The sequence below is a fragment of the Microtus ochrogaster genome, chromosome 10 (genome assembly GCF_000317375.1).
Source record: "Microtus ochrogaster isolate Prairie Vole_2 chromosome 10, MicOch1.0, whole genome shotgun sequence".
NCBI lineage: Eukaryota > Metazoa > Chordata > Mammalia > Rodentia > Cricetidae > Microtus > Microtus ochrogaster.
In genome coordinates, this window is record NC_022016.1 from 54,365,187 (window position 1) to 54,382,661 (window position 17,475).

The 17,475-nt window shown below is 51.7% G+C and overlaps 1 protein-coding gene and 1 non-coding gene across 2 annotated transcripts in view; one reads left to right on the plus strand and one right to left on the minus strand.

Annotated features, from left to right (window-relative positions):
* Window positions 1-1,696: 1,696 nt before the first annotated feature.
* Window positions 1,697-1,801, minus strand: LOC113456695. Its single transcript, XR_003377450.1, has one exon. It is a non-coding gene; the product is annotated as a U6 spliceosomal RNA (small nuclear RNA).
* A 3,729-nt stretch (window positions 1,802-5,530) lies between these two features.
* The window catches only part of Serinc2 (serine incorporator 2), a 21,411-nt gene continuing 9,466 nt past the window's right edge, over window positions 5,531-17,475 (plus strand). The window contains exons 1-3 of the mRNA XM_005353159.2: window positions 5,531-5,589; window positions 16,120-16,281; window positions 17,021-17,211. Coding sequence (XP_005353216.1) covers window positions 5,551-5,589; window positions 16,120-16,281; window positions 17,021-17,211 — 392 coding nt within the window. The 5' untranslated portion in view covers window positions 5,531-5,550. The remainder of the gene's footprint in view (window positions 5,590-16,119; window positions 16,282-17,020; window positions 17,212-17,475) is intronic.

The following is a 17,475-nucleotide window of genomic DNA, read 5'->3' on the forward strand; positions in this document are numbered from 1 at the left end:
GTACATTTCTGAGAAAGGCATGTTTGTTTATTTGGGGTGGGGAGCAGGCCACAGGGTCCGTGTGGAGGTCAGAGGACAAGTTACAGGAGTCAGTGCTCTCCTTACAGCATGTGGGGCCTGGGGAATCAAACCTCGGTCGTGGAACTTGGCAGCAGATGCCTTTATTTGCTGAGCCATCTTACTAGCCCCTTGAATATGCATTTTATTATAAAAAAAATCTTTTGACTGAGCGGTGGTGGCACACGCCTTTAATCCCAGCACTCAGGAGGCAGAGGCAGGTGGATTTCTGTGATCGAGGTCAGCCTGGTCTCAGAGTGAGTTCCAGGACAGGCTCCAAAGCTATAGAGAAATTCTGTCTTGAAACAACAATAACAACAAATCGTTCCGCATCCAGAAAGTTTAAAATAATTCTGCAGTCTGTCTGGGCATAGTGGTACATATTTAGCGCTTGGGAGGCGGAGGCAGGAAGATCAAGAGATCAAGGCTTGGGCTCCATAGTAGTTTGGGCTCCATAGCAAGTTCCAGGCTGTGAGAGGCTACACAGTGAGACTCTGTCTCAAAAAACCAACAGCTACAACAAACAAACAACAAAAAGAAGAAAGAAAAGTATCTACACGCTTACGACCCGGAGCCCCCGATGAGTACCATTGAGTATTTTTGCTGTATCATATATCTGTCCTTCCATCCATCTCTCTATCCATGCACCTACCCATCCGCCACCAACCCACGCCTTCCTCCATCCGTCTCCCTATCCGGTCCATCTCCATGCAATGAATGCGGAGGCTGAGCCTAGTAATATCTACTTTCTTTCACCCCCACACTAATATATCCTGTCCCACACATGCACATACCAACACCCACACACCCACATGTGAAGCCCACATGTATACATGCTACATATGATTTATTAACACCCCAAATTCACACGGGCACTCTCCATGCATATAACCACATACGTCCTCATGGCAAGCATCGCCCGGCCCTGTGCACCACACCTTTGCTCACCTGCATTCAGGGAAGACTCCCTATGTCTTCAAGGGAAACATCTGCAGACCCTGGCTGGTTATCTTCACCTCTGATAGAACCCCTGTTTGCCTATCTCCTCCACCTTCACCAGTCTTTTCTTTCTCATCCCAGACACTTTCCACTCGGGAAGCCGGAGCCCTCTAGGGCAGGGAACACAGCCCACTAGGCATTCTCTCTACCAACAATGACTATTAGCATAGTTGCTGCTTCATCCTCAGCATCCAGGCCACACTCCGCCCTCTGTGACCGATGGTTGAGAAAAGGTCCTAAAGTGGTCCAGAGGTGTGTATGCCGGACATCGGCACTTGTATCTGCATGAATGACACCATCTGTGTATTCCCACACATGTGTTGAACATGGACTGTGAATACACACCTGGCTGTCTCTACACTTCCGGATGTATTGCCACATTGTCATTTCCAGGCTAGAGTCTGTCCTTCTGTCCTTCCTTCCTTCCTTCCTTCCTTCCTTCCTTCCTTCCTTCCTTCCTTCCTTCCTTCCTTCTTCCCTCCCTCTCTCCCTCCCTCTCCTTTCCTTTTGTCTTCTCTCCCTCCCTCTCTCCTCTTTTCCTTGTCTCTCATCCTATTCTTTCTTTTTTCTTTCTTTTCTCCTCCTTCCCATCCTCTCTTTCTCCTTTCCTTTCTTTTTCTTGCTTTTTGACTTTTTTTTTTTTAATATGGAACGCTTCACGAATTTGTGTGCCATCCTTACTCAGGGGCCATGCTAATCTTCTCTGTATCGTTCCAGTTTTAGTATATGGGCTGGAGAAGCGAGCATGCTTTTTGATTTTTTTTTTTTTTTTGAGACATGATCTCACTCTGTAGTCCAGACTAGCCTCAAAATCATGGCAACCCTCCTGTCAAGTACTGGGATTACAAACATGAGACATCCTGTTCATGAACCTTCTTCAAAGACATGTGATGTCCAGATGTGGCTCTAAAGACCATGTGCAGTGTTCTCAAGCAGAACACCTGGCAGCAGGGTTTAAACACGCCAGCTCATGATCCTTTGGAAGGACCTGGGTTCCATACTGGCTCTGCTCACAGCCACTGGGTACGTTTTACCCAAGATTCTCTTTGCCAAGTGACAGCAGCCATAGGCGCCTGTGAGCAGTTAGTGTCCTTGTTGAGTTCGCTGCTTCCGCTCCCATGCACCTTTGAGGGGAAGGACAGTCCTGGTTGGGAGTTTGTATGGCGAGACCAAGGTACATAGTGATTATGCCTCTTCCCAGGTGCTCCCCCAATCCCAAGCCCTCATTACCCTACATGCATATTCATAAGGGATGGCCTCGTCGCTACTCTGTAAATGGGTCATAAGCAGGAAGTAGAGGCCAGTGCAGAGATCTGAGGCCCAGGGGACAGGAGGCTCAAGGCAGGAGCGCGTCTGAGTCCTCATGGACGGGAGGCTGGTGAGAGGACTGGGTACCACTTGTGGGAAGTTAGGTGCCATTGAGGGCTTGGGAGGGCTTAGGTTTTTGTTAAGATTTGTTAAGTAAAGTCATGACAGTATGTCAGAGACCCCTGGGGCAGATGGCTTGTGGAAGCCAGGGCTTTCTTCCTATGGGGATTAGGGAGTTGAGTGGGTGACAGGCACAGGGGGATGGACCAATTTTTCTCAATGAATTCAGTTTCCATGTCATTAAGTGGAGAAGCTAAATCTGTGCCCTCGCACTCCCGTGAGGCTCAGTGAGGCTGGGTGACTTGTCACAGCCATGCCACACAGTTGTGATCTTGTCTTTGGAGGTGTGAGAGACGGTTATTCTAGTCCCAAATGGGAGGCTGAAGGCTGAGAGAAAAGCTGAAGGGCTGAGGTTGCCAAGCAATCAAACCTTGCAATCCCCTTCTTCATAGCATGTCCTCACCAGCCCCTGAGATAACCCGTGCAAAATGATTGTTTCCGTTTTACAGATGAGAAGCGTGAGGCTAAAGGAGGAGGAGGTGGCCAGACAGGACTACACAGTGAGTAGTCGGCACAGGGTTGGTCCTTCCTTCCAGGGTGATGCTGAGGATCCCGGAGCCTAGCTGGCCGTGGTCTCAGGTGTGGGTAAGGCCAGCACCGTGACAGCACAATATTCTGTCATGGAAATTTCCAACCTAAAACTTAGGAGCTCTTTCTGCATTGCAGCCATATTAATGCCCTCTCTTCTCAGAAAGCAGCTGCTCAGCCGGGTGGTCATGGTGGCGCACACCTTTAATCTCAGCACTCAGAAGGCAGATGCAGGCTGATCTCTGTGCTTTTGAGGCCAGCCTGGTCTACAAAGCAAGTTCTAGGCTGGCCAAGGCTAGACAGTGAGAGATCCTGCCTCAACTACCTCACCACTCAAAAAACCAACTACTTTTAGACTGTGCTCTTGGATGCTCCTGCCTTACTTCAGGGAAGGGTACTGAAGCAGAGGAGGTGAAGTGTCCCCAGGATGGCATAGGCTCTGGGAGGCTGGGGTAGCATAGGAACCCCAGGTGTCATCCCTCTGTGTCTTGGGCATCCTACCATCCTGGGCCATGGAAAGGGGGTGCTTTTGGTAGAGTTGATGGGGACAGGGGTTTCTGAGGGAGCAGATCCTGGGATGGGCACAATCGGAGGGTGGGTGGCATTTCAGGTTTAGAGAGCAGGCATGTGGAAGGTGACTATGTGGGGTTGTGGAGTCAGGATGTTGTCACGGTAGAATGAGGAAGCAGTTTGCGCTGAGGGCTCACTTAGCCATGCAGCAAGCATCCTGCCTCGCCGTGTCTCCTTTTGCAGCGCTCACAGGAAGAGAGAGTACAGCCAGAGATGAGTCGGGGCAGGGTGATGCTTTCAATCACTTTCAGTCTCCAAGAGAGGTGCAGCTGGCCAAGGACAGCCCTTGAGGATCTGGGTCACACTTGGTGGCTTCCTAGCGCTACCCCTTCTGAGCAGTGCAAACTTCAGTATCAAGAGCAGTGGTTTCTGTGACTACTACTCGTGTCTGGCCAGGGCTAAGTTTACCTTGAGCCTCAGTTTCCTCATCTGTGAATCAGGGCAGGGAACAAATCTACTTCTCAGGACAGACACGGACTCAGATGGTGCCACGAAAGAGCGTGGCTCTTGCTTGAGCTCTGGCAAGGTGAATGACGTGTGAGGGTCTATTGTGCTAGGAGCGCCAGGGAAGTGGGCAGAGCTTCATTTATTCCCCGTCGGGCTAGGTTGTAGGCTGGTGGACATGGTTCTCTGCATCCCGAAGATGTGGGGTGTGAGGAAAGCTTTAAAGACACCACTGGTGGGATAAAGAGAAGGACTTTCAGGAGGAAGGCACCGCGCGGGCTGATGTGTGGAGGAAGGAAAGTGCAGGGTATTTGCGGAACAGCCCTGGCACAATTACCGGCTCAGCCAGGTGCTGTGTGAATCACCCAGGGAAGCAGTTGGGCAAGATCTTTGGCCCCTGGGGCCAGCCAAAGCCTATACACTTCCCTCCCTAACATTATCTGGTCTAGAGTTGATGGGGAGAAGGTTTGGGGTGAGCTACCATAATTACTGACCTCTGCTCCACCTGATCTGCCAGGATGCCCTCCCCCCAGTGACCTCCTTAGCTGGAAGGTCTGGCTGCCCATGGACAGGGAGCAAGCAGTGCCGAGCAGTCTGCCTGCATCTGTGTGTCTCTGTGGCCGGAGGCAGGGCCAGTGGTTTGAGGAAGAGGTGGATGGAGAGGAGGTGGTCTGGACAGATACGAGGTTGGGGGCCTTGGCGGGGACTGGATGATGAGGGGCTTCTATTCCTTGAGCACTTGCTGCGTCTTGTAACAGTGCCACGGGGCAAACACCTTTACTTCAGTAGAGGAAACTGAGGCTCAGAGAAGTAAAGTAGCCTCCCCCAACCTCCACCTCTCTGCCTCTCTCTCCTTCCCTTCCTCCCTCCACTCCTTTCCTTCCACAGAATCTCACGTAGCCCAGACTGACCTAGAAACTGCCTATGCAGCTAAGGATGATCTTGAATTTCTGATTCCTGACTCCACAGACTCCCGAGTGCTCCAATTACGGGCATGAGCCACCATGTCGTTTTATGTGGCTCAAACCCAGGACTTCATGCATGTAGCCAACTCAGCTACATTACCACCTCTCCTTTTCATCCAGTAATTTATTATTCAGCACCCATAGATCGAGCAAAGGTTTTGCGCCAAGGTCTAAAGGAGTCACGGAGGACCACCTCTTAGATCCTTCCTGGGGTCAGTCACACAATGGCCCTGGTGAAGTTCAAATCCAGGTGTATTTCCATATTCTCGCACGGTTCAGGATACAAGCCTAGGTCAGAGTTGGGTGGGGCTGCGCCCGCCCGCGTAATTACAGGAGTTTTCCCCACCTCAACCTCTTTCGGTAAAGTCTAGCCCCAAGCACCTGTCCCAGGTGAGTCTTAGGAGGCCGCCGAGCGTCGCCGGAAAGTGTCGAGCGACTTCGGCAGGTGGGGGCGGGGCCTGGGCGGTGCTGGGCTCGGGGTGGGGCCAGCCAAGCGCCTGGAGTCTCACCGGATCCGGGATCCGAGGCCAGCGCCCCGCGCCCCGGGCCACGCTCAGCCATGGGGGCCTGTCTGGGGGCCTGTTCTCTGCTCAGCTGCGTGAGTGTCCACCCCGTCCCTGCTGCGCCCCCGCTCACTTTTTCTCTACTTTCTCCAAGTACTTTCTTCTTTTTTGTTTTCTCCAAACTTGTTTTTCTGGGATCCCACAGGCGCCCTTCTAAACCTCCTTCCGCAGTCACTCGGTTTCGGTAGCCGGGCTCTGGACAGCTGGTGTCGCCGCTCGGGTGACCGCGGGGAGGGGTGGGGCGCGGCTGGGTGCCCTAGGCGCCACCGCTCCGGGAACCGGGACATTGAGGCCCGCAGCGAGTGCGGGGAGCCCCGCCGCCAGCGCGCGTGCCCCATCACAGAGCGGCCCCCGGGAGCATGGCGCGTCTCTCTCCGGGGCACGGGACTCTTTGTGTGACTAGCAGGGTCCCGGCTCCCCTCTGCCTGTGCTTCTCTCTGGCAGAGCTGTCATTCTGTCTGTCCCTGTCGCCTGGCTCAGTCTGTTCTTTTGTGTTTGTCCTGTCCGCGTCTCTAGGGTTCGGGCTCAGTCCGTCTGTCTGAGCGTCAGAACCGTCTGCATCCTCTCTCTGCGCGCAGTCTGGCCGGCTCACTCTCGGGCACTCCCCCCATCCCCCGAAAGCTCCGGACCCTTCCCCTCCAGCCCGCCGGGAAGGGGATGGGGGTTGGGGGTTGGGTATGAAGCCCTCCCTCCACTTGAACGAGGTTGGTGTCGATTGTCACCGACCACCCGGGCCAAACTTTGGATTCGGGAAGACCCAGAAATAGAAGGAGGTTGTATGTGCCCACCTGGTCGCCTGTGTTGGGGACCAGACGGGTGGCCAGCTCTGTTTTGGGGCAACAACGAACTGAGGGGAGGGGATGCAGCCATACCCGGCTGGGAGGCCCATGCTTTCCCTTTCCCAGCCCCCTTCCCTTCCCCCCTTCACATTAAATCTGAGGTTCATTCAGACTGCTCCCTCCCCTTCTGGCCCCACACAAAGAGGGGCGGAGAGGGGCTCCAGCGGCTGGCTGCAAAATGAACGCTCAGGCTCAGGACTTGCTTCCTTTGTCCCTGATTTGTGTGCGTGTTAGGAGCGGGTGCCCAGGCCAGAGCTGGGCATCTAGAGGTTTTCTTTGTATCCATTTTCTGAGAGTGCGCTCAGCCTAGGGAGGAAATGGAGTGGGTCCCTGGACACAGCTCTTGTCCTCTGTTGGGCCTGTTTCCATTGAAAGGTGTGTGTGTGTGTGTGTGTGTGTGTGTGTGTGTGTGTGTGTGTTCTCTTGCTCCCCAGTCTGATCTGGTGATCAAGAGTAAGGATATTTGCTTGCTGATGCCCCTGCCCTTTTCCAGGCACTGCTTCCTGGTTAGGGAGGGAGATTGGTCCCACTCACAGCCCACAAGATTCCCATCTGGTCTTGCCTGGTTACCCATGCCCGGCTGGGGGAGGGTTCTGAGGGCAGACCTGCCAGTTCCCTATGCCTTGCTCTCCCCATCTGTGAGCTGAAGGCCCCTGCAGTGCTTTCCTTGGTACACTATTGGGGAGATAACAGATGAGAGGTGGAAACTGCCACCCAGCTCCTGTGTATAGCGAGCAGGCATCGTGGGAGCTGCTGTTATCCTGGAGGAAATGTAGGTGGAGAATTCCATCTGGAGAACAGAGCCAAGAACTTCTCTGAGTCACCCAGTCTTCAGGACAGCGTTGAGGCCAGCCAGGCTTGCTCAGATGCTCATTCCAGGGGTTAGCTCTCTTGTCTCAGGTTGCCCAGTGGAAATAGGAGGGAATTGCAGTCAGGTTTCAAACCTGAAGCCAGAGAGCTGGAGAGCGGGCTCAGCACTTAAGAGCATTGGCTGTTGGTCTGGAGGACCTGAGTTGGATTCCCAGTGCCTACAGGGCAGCTCACAATGGTCTGTAACTCCAGTTCCAAGGTAGCTAGCATCCTCTTCTGTTTCCCTTAGGCACTGCACACACAGTGCACAGACATGTATGCAAGTAAAAACACTCATACACATAAGATAAAAATAAAAAAATGAATCTAAAATGAATGTTAAAAGTCTGAAGCCAGACACAGTAATGAATGCTTATTGTCCCAGTATTCAGAATGCAGAGGCAGAAGAATCAGAAGTTCAGGTCAGCTTCTACTACATAGTGAGTGTCAAGCAAGCCTGGGATACAATTTTTTATTAATCTGATTTTGGTCCAGGCTTCTTCTCTTACACCCCCTCCCCACAAGTGCTTTCTGGTTGCCTAGAGACAGACCTGGTCTAGGGGAGAACTGGAAGATAGCTACTATCCAGGATCTGTAAGGGACCTGCCCCTGCCTTTGGTGCCCTCTGATGTTTCGTATGCCAGGTCATGTCCTGTACCAAAGCTCTTGGCCATGCTGTCTCACTGATTCTCCCAGAATCCCTATGGCACTGTTACTCCATTTTACAGGTGACCATGCCCACAGTGGCCACCATTCACTCTGTCCTTACTGTAGGTCAGCACCCAGGAACGGAGCTATCTTGTGGCACGGGCCCAGCACTGCAAGAAAAATATTTATGTATTTATGAGTATTTACTTTCCTCGCTGCAACAAAATACCCAGCAAAAGCAGCTTTAGCTCTCAGTCCGTTACTGCAGGGCAGGCTTGGTGGCAGGAACTTGTGACCACTGGTCACATTGCCCTGACAGTCAGGAAGTGGAAAGATGTGGATGTTTGTGCTCAGCTTTCTTCCTCCTTCAGTCAGGGACCCAAGCCCACAGGATGTTGTTATCCGCATTTACACGGGTCTCCCCTCCTCAGCGAACTAATCTAGATGCCCCTTTATACACAGGCCTACGTGTTTGTCTCTGAGGCGACTCTGGATCTTGTCAAGCTGACAGTCGACAGGCACTGTCATCCTATATATGTGCCCTTGTGTTTAATCTTCGCAAAGACCCCAGCGGTGTGCTTGGTATTATTCTCATCTCAGGCTGGGGCTATAGCTTGGTTGTTCTTACCTAGAATGATGAAGCCCTGGGTTCCATCCTCAGTAAGGCATAAACTGAGCGTGATGACCTCAGCACTTGGAAGGTGGAGGCAGAAGGATCCGGTCAGGCTGTGGTGGCACACACTTTTAATCCCAGCACTTGGGAGGCAGAGGCAGGAGGATTCCTGAGGCCAAAGCCAGCCTGGTCTACAGAGTAAGTTCCAGGGCAACCAGGACTGTTAAACAGGGAAACCGTGTCTCAAAAAACCAAAACCAACCAACCAAACACTTCAAACCCACTAAATTAAAAAAAAAAAAAAAAGGTAAGAAGAAGGACCTGAAGTTCAAAGGTTCTCCTTAGCTTGAGTCCTAGGCTTCAGAATTGTCTCAGAAAATTGGTTTCCATTTTTCTGATGAAGAAGCTGGAGCAGAGGGATTCAGTGATTTCCTCACAGCAAAACAGTGGTAGGTGGAGAGGAAGGGGCACTCCTCGATGCCCGGTGCCCTGCTTCCAGGAAACGTTGCCCCGTGGGAGTGAAGCTTTTTGGTTTTTGTTGTTGTTGTTTGTTCTTTGCTTGTTTTTCCAGACAGGCTACCTCTTGTAACAGCACTGACTGTCCTGGAATTTGCTCTTCTAGACCAGGCTGGCCTGGAACTCACTGAGATCCACCTGCCTCTGTCTCCCAAGTGCTAGGATTAAAGGCGGGCGCCACCTCCACCCAGCAGGAGTGAAGTTTGTTTTTTTTTGTGGTTTTTCGAGACAGGGTTTCTCTGTGGTTTTGGAGCCTGTCCTGTAAAGGAGTGAAGTTTTTAAAGATTTACTTCTCCAGACGTGTGAGTGTGTGTGCAGGTCCATGGGCACGTGCACGTGTGTGCTCCTGCAGAACCAGAAGCGAGTGTCAGGTGTTCTCTGTTATTCCTTTGGGGTGGGGTCTTTCCCTGAACCCGAAACTCATGTTTTCTTGGCTAGACTGGAAGCCAGCATGCCCCAGCTATCCTCCTGCCTCCATTCTGCCCAGGAGCTTGGGTTCCAGGTGTTCATGGGACCCATGATTTATTACATGGGTCCTGAGATCCGAACTCTGGTCTTTGTGATTGTGCAGCAAGCTCTCTTCACCATGGAGCCCTTTCTCCAGTCCACAGGAGAAGTTCTTTTTTTGTTGTTGTTGTTTTGTTTTGTTTTGTTTTTTTGAGACAGGGTTTCTCTGTGTAACAGCTCTGGCTCTCCCGGAACTTGCTTTGTAGACCAGGCAGGCCTCACACAGGAGTCCTGATGGGAAGGCCCCAAGTGTTTCTGGGTGCCTGGGTTGGTGGGAGACTTCTGTGTTCTCCTAGCTGTGATTCAATTGTCCACTTCTGCTTGGCATTTGCACTGGACCAGTGAGTCCTGCCTTAGGTGGGAAGATAGGCTGGGTTCACAGGGTGGGGAGTAACTAGACAAGCCACACAGTCAGGGTTGCCAGCAGATTTTTAGGGAGGGTTGTGCATTTGAGGGACTGACCCTGACTTGGCACCTTCTCATCTGCCCACCGTGGGCAGCACATACCCTCTCAGTGTCCATGGAGTTGGAGGAAGAGCGGGACCCACCCCTCACCTGTGTAGGCATTAAACCGTCCCGAGAGGGGTGCATGGATACATTTTGCATCAAGCTGGTGTGCAGCAGCCAAGCCACAAACACAACACAGCGGTGAATTACTGAGGACTGCCAATGAGGAAGTGGGGACACTCCACTTTCGGGGAACACCACGAAACTCAGGGCTGTCCATATGTAGAGCCTGAACTTGGCCAAGTTAGTGTCCTGCCCAAGAGCCCATTTCCCAGATAAGGATACTGAAGAGTCCAGAAAGGGAAACGCTGAAAGAGTTGGCATCAAGCCGGCTCCAGGAGCCAGCAGGGAGAAGTGTGGGAGCCTTCAGCTGTCTCTCCCTCTGTGCTTACGTGACTGGATGGTTTGTGGAGGCTTCAGGGTGCATCCCTGTGCCAAGTTTTGACTTTTAAATAGTTATGAGATGTATATCCTACCCTACCGTATTATATAGTGATGAAATGCATATCCTACCCTACCGTATTATATAGTATAATGCCTACCGTTTGGATCTTTGATCTTTGTTTTAGTCATTTCTCTTCCCAGACAGTCCTAGTTAAATGACCCAGCCCAGGCAAGTGGCGTTGTCAGAATGAATATCGTCAGTCCAGGCTCTCGGTGATAACTGCCGTCTTGTCTCCTGATGTCAGTTCTCTCTTCTGGGTGACTCAGAGCAGCCAATGACTCTCTCCCCACACCCCTGCTCCACCATCTGCCTCCTCATTTTGGGACCATAGTTCTGTCACTAAGTATAAATCTGCTGTCACTCTTCTTTGACAGTGAGTCCTGTTGCCTTTGGGGGTGGGGGGATCCAGACTCTCTGGCACAAGCTTGGAGGACAGTGACTACCTCCCAGTACGGCTCCAGCCACTCTAGAAGTCCAGAAAATACAGTGGTGTTTTGGCTGATGCTTCTACTGTCTTGTCCTCCCCTTCCCCCTCCTCCTCCTTGGTATTGTGTTTTGATTTTTGAGACAGATCTCACGTAGCTCAGGTTGGTCTTGGACTCATCACATAGCCGAGGATGATCTTGAATTTGTGATCCTCCTGCTTCTGTTTCCCAAGTGCTAGGAGTACTCACGTGGGCTACCACCTCCAGCTTTGTCTGTCTGTGTTGTTGGGTATTGAACTCAAGGCCATTGTGCACTAGGCCAGTGCTGTGGCCTCTGAGCTACAATCTTACTTCCCAGCTGGGGCACCAGGTTCAGGGAGGTGAAATGGTTTGCCCCCCTTTCCTTTCCTTTCTTTTTATTGCCATTTCTCTTTTCTCCTCTCCCGTCCCCTCCCCTTTCCCCCCACTCACTTTCACCTCTTCTTCTCACCCCTTCAGGCTCTCGTGTATCCCAGGTTAGCCTCGGACTAACACCTGACCCTTCTTCCTCTGCCTCCTGAGTACAGACACTTGTACCCCCTCTCCCAGGACCAACACCAAAGCCTAGTGCACACCAGGCACCAGCTGAGCTATATCACAGTCACCCCTCTGCCCCACCCCCTGTACTGTGCTGAAATACACACATGTTCTCACACATGGTCTGCCTCTGCAGTCATTGTTTCTTTAGGGTGAGGACCAGAGTGCTATGGATTCTCCCCCATCAGCCGCCCTTGGCCTCAGTTTAGCCGATTTCATTACAGTTCAAGGTCATCAGCTTCACAGTGATTTGCCGGCATCACATCCTTTCCCCTCTCCCCAGACCGAAACCCCAGTGCAGTCCTTGGTCACCAAGCCAGCTCACCGAAACTTCCTCTCAATGAATTCAGCTATTCTGGGTTCCTTATACCGTTCGTGTCCTTTGTGCTTGGATTATGTCATCCCGAATCATGTTGTGCAGGTTGTGGCATGTGTTGGAATGGAATCTGTTTATTTATTATTTTGTGGCACATCTCCCTGTGTGGCCCAGACTGGCCTTGCACTGTCTCTGCCTTACGATTGCTGGGGTTACAGGTTTGCTCCATCACACCCAGAGTTTCCTTTGTAAGAGTTACATTAACACTCCGGTGTGCATCTAGACCAAATTTTATCTGTTCAGGGGTTGTTTAGTTTTGTTTTTTGATGCACACCTAGGAGTGATTATTTTAAACACATCTCAAAATTGTGGCCCTGAACTCTCTCTTATGCCTACCCAGCACCCTACAAACGTTTCTAGGAACAACCAGGAGGGCAGATGAATGTCTTAGGGATACCTCTATCCACCAGGCTCCAAAGCTGTGTGACTCGCTGGGGGAGGGAGTAAGCTCTTCACTGTTGTCAGCATGCTTTCTGGGGTTCACTGCAGAGACTCCCCCAGAGTTGGTCAGATACTAAGAAACCTTGTAGCCTGGTGGTGCATGCCTTTACCTCAGTCCTCAGGAGTCAGAGGAACGCAGACCTCTGTGAACAGAATCCAGCCCGGTCTATATATCAAGATCCAAGTCAGCTAGGGCTACATAGTGAGATTCTATCTGAAAAAGAAAAGAGTTGGGTGGTGGTGTGCACATCCTTTAATTCCAGCACTTAAGAGGCAGAAGCAGGTGAGCTCTGAGTTCTGGGCCAGCCTGGTCTACAGAGAAAGTTCCAAGTTCCAGGACAACTAGAGCTACAGAGAAACCCTGTCTTGAAAAACAAAACAAAAACAAAAAACAAAGAAAGAAAGGAAGAAAGAAAGGAAGAAAGAAAGGAAGAAGAGAAAAGGATGGGTTTTGGTGGAGGCTGGAAAATAGAAGATCAGGAGTTCAAGCCATCCTCAGCTATGTAGGAAGTTTGAGACCAGCCTGGTCAAGCAGACAGTCTCAGCAAGAATGACTAAGTTATTTTTGCAATGCTGGAGAGTAAGCTCAGATCTTGTGCCAAGCCAGTACTCTATTACTGAGCTACCTCTTCAGACATTTAAATTTTTTTTTACTTTGAAATGGGGTCTCACTAAGTTCTCCAGGCTAGCCTTGACCTCACTCTGCAGCCCAGGCTGGTTCTGAACTCATAACCTTTCTGCATTAGCTTCTTGAACAGCTGAGATGACAAGAGTGCACCCCATGTGTGACTAAAACCTTTATTATTTTTATATTTGTGAAATCAGCAGATGGTGATCTAACGTGCTGCAGTGCGCGCGCACACACACACACACACACACACACACACACACACACACACACATACCATAGAGCAGTCCTGTTGTGGAGGACTGTGATATACATGACAGGCACCTGGTTGTCAGCCTCCTCAGGTTATTTCCAGCCTTGTACAGCACACATGCACTTCGGTGTTCCTGTGAGCTCATGCTGCTTTTCCTCCTCCCCAGAGGCAGGGTGTCTGTAGGAAGCAGCTCTGGTGGGACCTGGTCCACGCCAGGCCAGGGTGGCAGGTTGATCAAGTGATGTGTGGACTTGCACACTGGGGAGCAGGGTTTTAGGCCTGTATCTCTCTTAACCTGGGCCCTCTGGCTCTGCATCAGGACCTGAGACACCCTGATGTTTGAGGTCTCAGGAGCTCCTGGAAAAGCTTCTGTATTTTGAGCTCTTGGTGACGAAATGAACTGAAACAGCTCCTCGCTGGGACCTGGTCGCGCGCCTGACTGTTCCTAGGGCACAAACTGAAAGTGCCAGGATCTGGAGGCGGGGCCTAATGGAAGAGGCACCTGACGTGGGAGGGAGGGAAGTCGCGGTTTGCATGGCTGGGGCATTTAGAAATTAAAGGACACTCCCATCCGCGAGCCTGTGGGCTGGGAAGTGGTGTGTCTGTGGGCAAAGCCTGGCGCTGGCCGTGGAGACCTGAGTTTCAATCCCTGCTCCTAGGCTGATGTATAGATCTCGGTCATATGAAACTTTTTTGAGGTGGTGATGGGGATGGACAGGCTGGCTTCAAATGCATTGTTTAGCTCAGGTTGGTCTTAAGGTCATGATCCTCTTCCCTCAGCCCTCCGCCTCTGGAGTGCTGGGATTCTAGGTGTGTGTGGCCATGCTCTGGCTCCTGTCACCTTTTTGGGTCTCGCTTTCTTCATATTTTAGATGGGAAGCATCCCATGGGTGGGTGGCATGCTTTCCACCCCCTCCCCCCCAGTTAGTTCTTCCTGTCACTTCTGTCTCCTGGCCTCCGTGCTGTGTGACCGTGTTGCCCTGTGACCTCTGCTAAGCCTGTAATGTTTAACCTCATCATCTGCATGTGTAAACTGAGACATCTCTCTGGCTTCCCCAAAGCCCAGGAGGCTGGGCTTCAGGAACAACCGGAATACGGGACCAGAAGTTGCTGGTTTAGCATCCTTGTTGCTCTTGACTTTATGGGTGACAGTATTTCCAGGGATATTTCATTTTGGGGGAAGAGGCAGATAGGAAGGCAGCCACATGGAGATAGTTATGTCCCCCACGGGTTCAGAAAGTTCTCAGAGAAGCCAGAACCTCTGAAGCTTCGGTCAGCCAAGCCGACCCAGTGGGCTGAGGTCGTTTCTGCAGTCGGGGCTGTGTACCCACAGAGGGTGTCCACTGTCCTATGGATGGAAGCCGTGGTCCAGATGGTCCCTGTCTGCTCCCATCTGCCCATCAGACATCACACTGCTACCTCACCATGCCCTTTTCACCTTCCTTCTTCAAATGCAACAGTCTCTGCTGCTGCAGGCAGGAACGCTTTCCCTCTGGGTCTGGTATTGCTTCCTGATCCTTCAGCCCCCAGTTCACTTCCTCAAGGAGGGCCTTCTAGGACTTGCCATAACCCAGTCAAAACCAGTCTGGTTTGCTCTGTCACCGACGTGGAATCTCTCAGTATTTGAATAGCTTAAAATGTCAGTAACATTTAAACCATTGCTTAAGGTCTTTTTGGTCCACCAAAGACCGTTTCTCTTGGGTTCTTAAATACCTGGGTGAGATCTTGGGCTGTTTCCTCAAGACTTGTGCTTGGGATTGGTTTCCCAGAGGACTGAGTCTTTTCTCTACTGACTCAGCTGTGTGTCGCCTTCCCAATCCCTCAGTGGTTTCAACCTAGGAAGGCTGCAGCCTACGTAGTGGATGCTGAGAGGCGCTAGGCCACCATCAGCTGTCCAGCATGGGTTCTGCCCCAGACAAAACACAGCCTCCGGGAGTCTCAATTTCAGATGTTTTGAACATCCGGATTTCTCAGAGCTTAACATGTATCTGCTTCTACTCCAAACACTTTATGTTCATTGAACACATAGTTCATAAGCCCCTATTAGGTTCTGAGTACTGTTTCTGGGTCTGACCCAGTGAACAAAGCAGACAAAAATCCATTCTTGTTACACGGAAGATGCAGACAGACAAGTAAGATACAAAGAGTAGTAGAGAACTATGGAGAATCATGAGTTGGGGAAGAGATAGGGGGTCCCAAGGAGCTTGCATTCTGTCTGACTGTCTGTCTGTCTGCGACAAGGTCTCCCGTAGCCCAGGCAGGTCTCAAACTCACTAGAAAGCTGAGGTTGGCCTTGAACTCTTGATCCTTCTGTCTCAGGGATTACAGGCATATGCTACCACACCTGACTGGGGCTTACAATTTAAACACCCAGGACTGGAGAGGGCTCAGTGGTTAAGAGCACCGTCTGCCCTTCCAGAGGTTCAGAGTTCAATTCTCAGCACCCACATGTCTCAGCACCCACATGGTGGCCCACAACCATCAATGGGAGCCAATGCCTTCTGGTCTGCAGGCTGCAAACATCAGTATACATAGACTAAATAAATCTAAAAAACAAAGCAATTTGAACACTCAGCTTCATTCTCACCACTGCCCTGTGAAGAGTGGCTACCTTCATGATCCCTATTTTATAGATGGGGAAACGGGCTCAGAGGTTGAGTGACAGGTCACACAGGTCATTCGTTAGTGGCAGCTGGCCTTCTGGTTTTCTTTTTAATCACTCCCTCTGCCTAAGCGATAGTGTGATAGTAGCCCTCACTTCTGCAGCTATAGGCTTTGTGGTCCTTATATGGATTCAGTTTTAGCACTGAACTAGAAAGTTAAATGGGGGTCCTCTCCCCAGCTCAGCACAGACTTCAAGACTGAGGTGGGGCCGGTGGAGGGTGTTGAGTGCCCATGTATGAAACGAAACTGACGGGGCTGCCCGCTCCTGCCTCCCCTAGGCATCCTGCCTCTGCGGCTCGGCACCCTGTATACTATGCGGCTGTTGCCCCTCAACCCGGAACTCCACGGTGAGCCGCCTCCTCTTCACCAGCTTTCTCTTCTTGGGGGTGCTGGTGTCCATCATCATGCTGAGCCCCGGAGTGGAGAGTCAGCTTTACAAGGTAAGTGTCTGCGAGAGTGTTGGAAGGCACCGGATCGCCCCGCCCCACCCTTCACAGTCAAGGGAAAATGATTGAAGTTCCAGGGCTGGTACGCAGGGGTGGGAGGACACCTGAGCTTCCTACAGGGTGGATCCTACAGGAGCGGGTTCCCCTTGGAAAAGCCTATTCAGGGCTGGAGAGATGGCTCAGTGGTTAAGAGCATTGCCTGCTCTTCCAAAGGTCCTGAGTTCAATTCCCGGCAACCACATGGTGGCTCACAACCATCTGGAATGATATCTGGTGCCCTCTTCTGGCCTGCAGACATACATGCAGGCGGAATGGTATATTCTAAATAAATAAATCTTAAAAAAAAAAAGCCTATTCATCACTGCTGCCCTCTAGAGGCAGGTTCTGGGAGTGCGTCTCCCTTTGGATGTTGAAGCCCGGGCTGGGAATCCTGACTTGACCTTAGCGCCCCCCCCCCGGGGGGGGGTTTGAGGCCCAAGACTTTAACATCTTGACAAGTGCAGAGGTGCGGATCCCTGCAGAGGCCAACTCTCTCGGGGGTCCCGCAAGCCTCTTAGTGGTTCTGCTAAAGGCAGGAGGTGGAGACGGCCTGAGATGGGGGTGTGGGATGTGGGCGATGGTTGTGAGGGGTTGTTATGGGATAGGGGTCTGGGATAGGGTTAGGGAAACAGGCCTGAGTGGAGACTGCAGGGTTGGTGGATGGGGCTCTCAGGCTACCCTGTTGTCTTCACAGCTACCCTGGGTGTGTGAAGACAGGACCCAGCAACCCTTGGTCCTGCAGGGCCCCGTGGACTGTGGCTCCCTGCTGGGTTTTCGCGCCGTCTACCGCATGTGCTTTGCCACAGCGGCCTTTTTCTTCTTCTTCATGCTGTTGATGATTTGCGTCCGCAGCAGCCGGGACCCACGAGCGGCCATCCAGAATGGGTAAGGGGCAACCACAGGCACCTGCACACTTCCCTGGAAGGCGCTTCTCCCCTCTGCCTATCCCCAGGGACTCTAGACCCTGCCCTCAGACTGGTAGAAGCCAGAGGTCAGCCTCAGCTGTTCCTGGGAACCATCCACACCTTTTCTTTTTTTGTGAAACAGGGTCTCTCACCTGGGGCTGATTACACTAGCCTGGCTGGCCAGGTCCCCAGCGACAAGCATGTCTGGGTTTTTTTTTTTTTTTAAAGCATCTTTTTTTTTTAA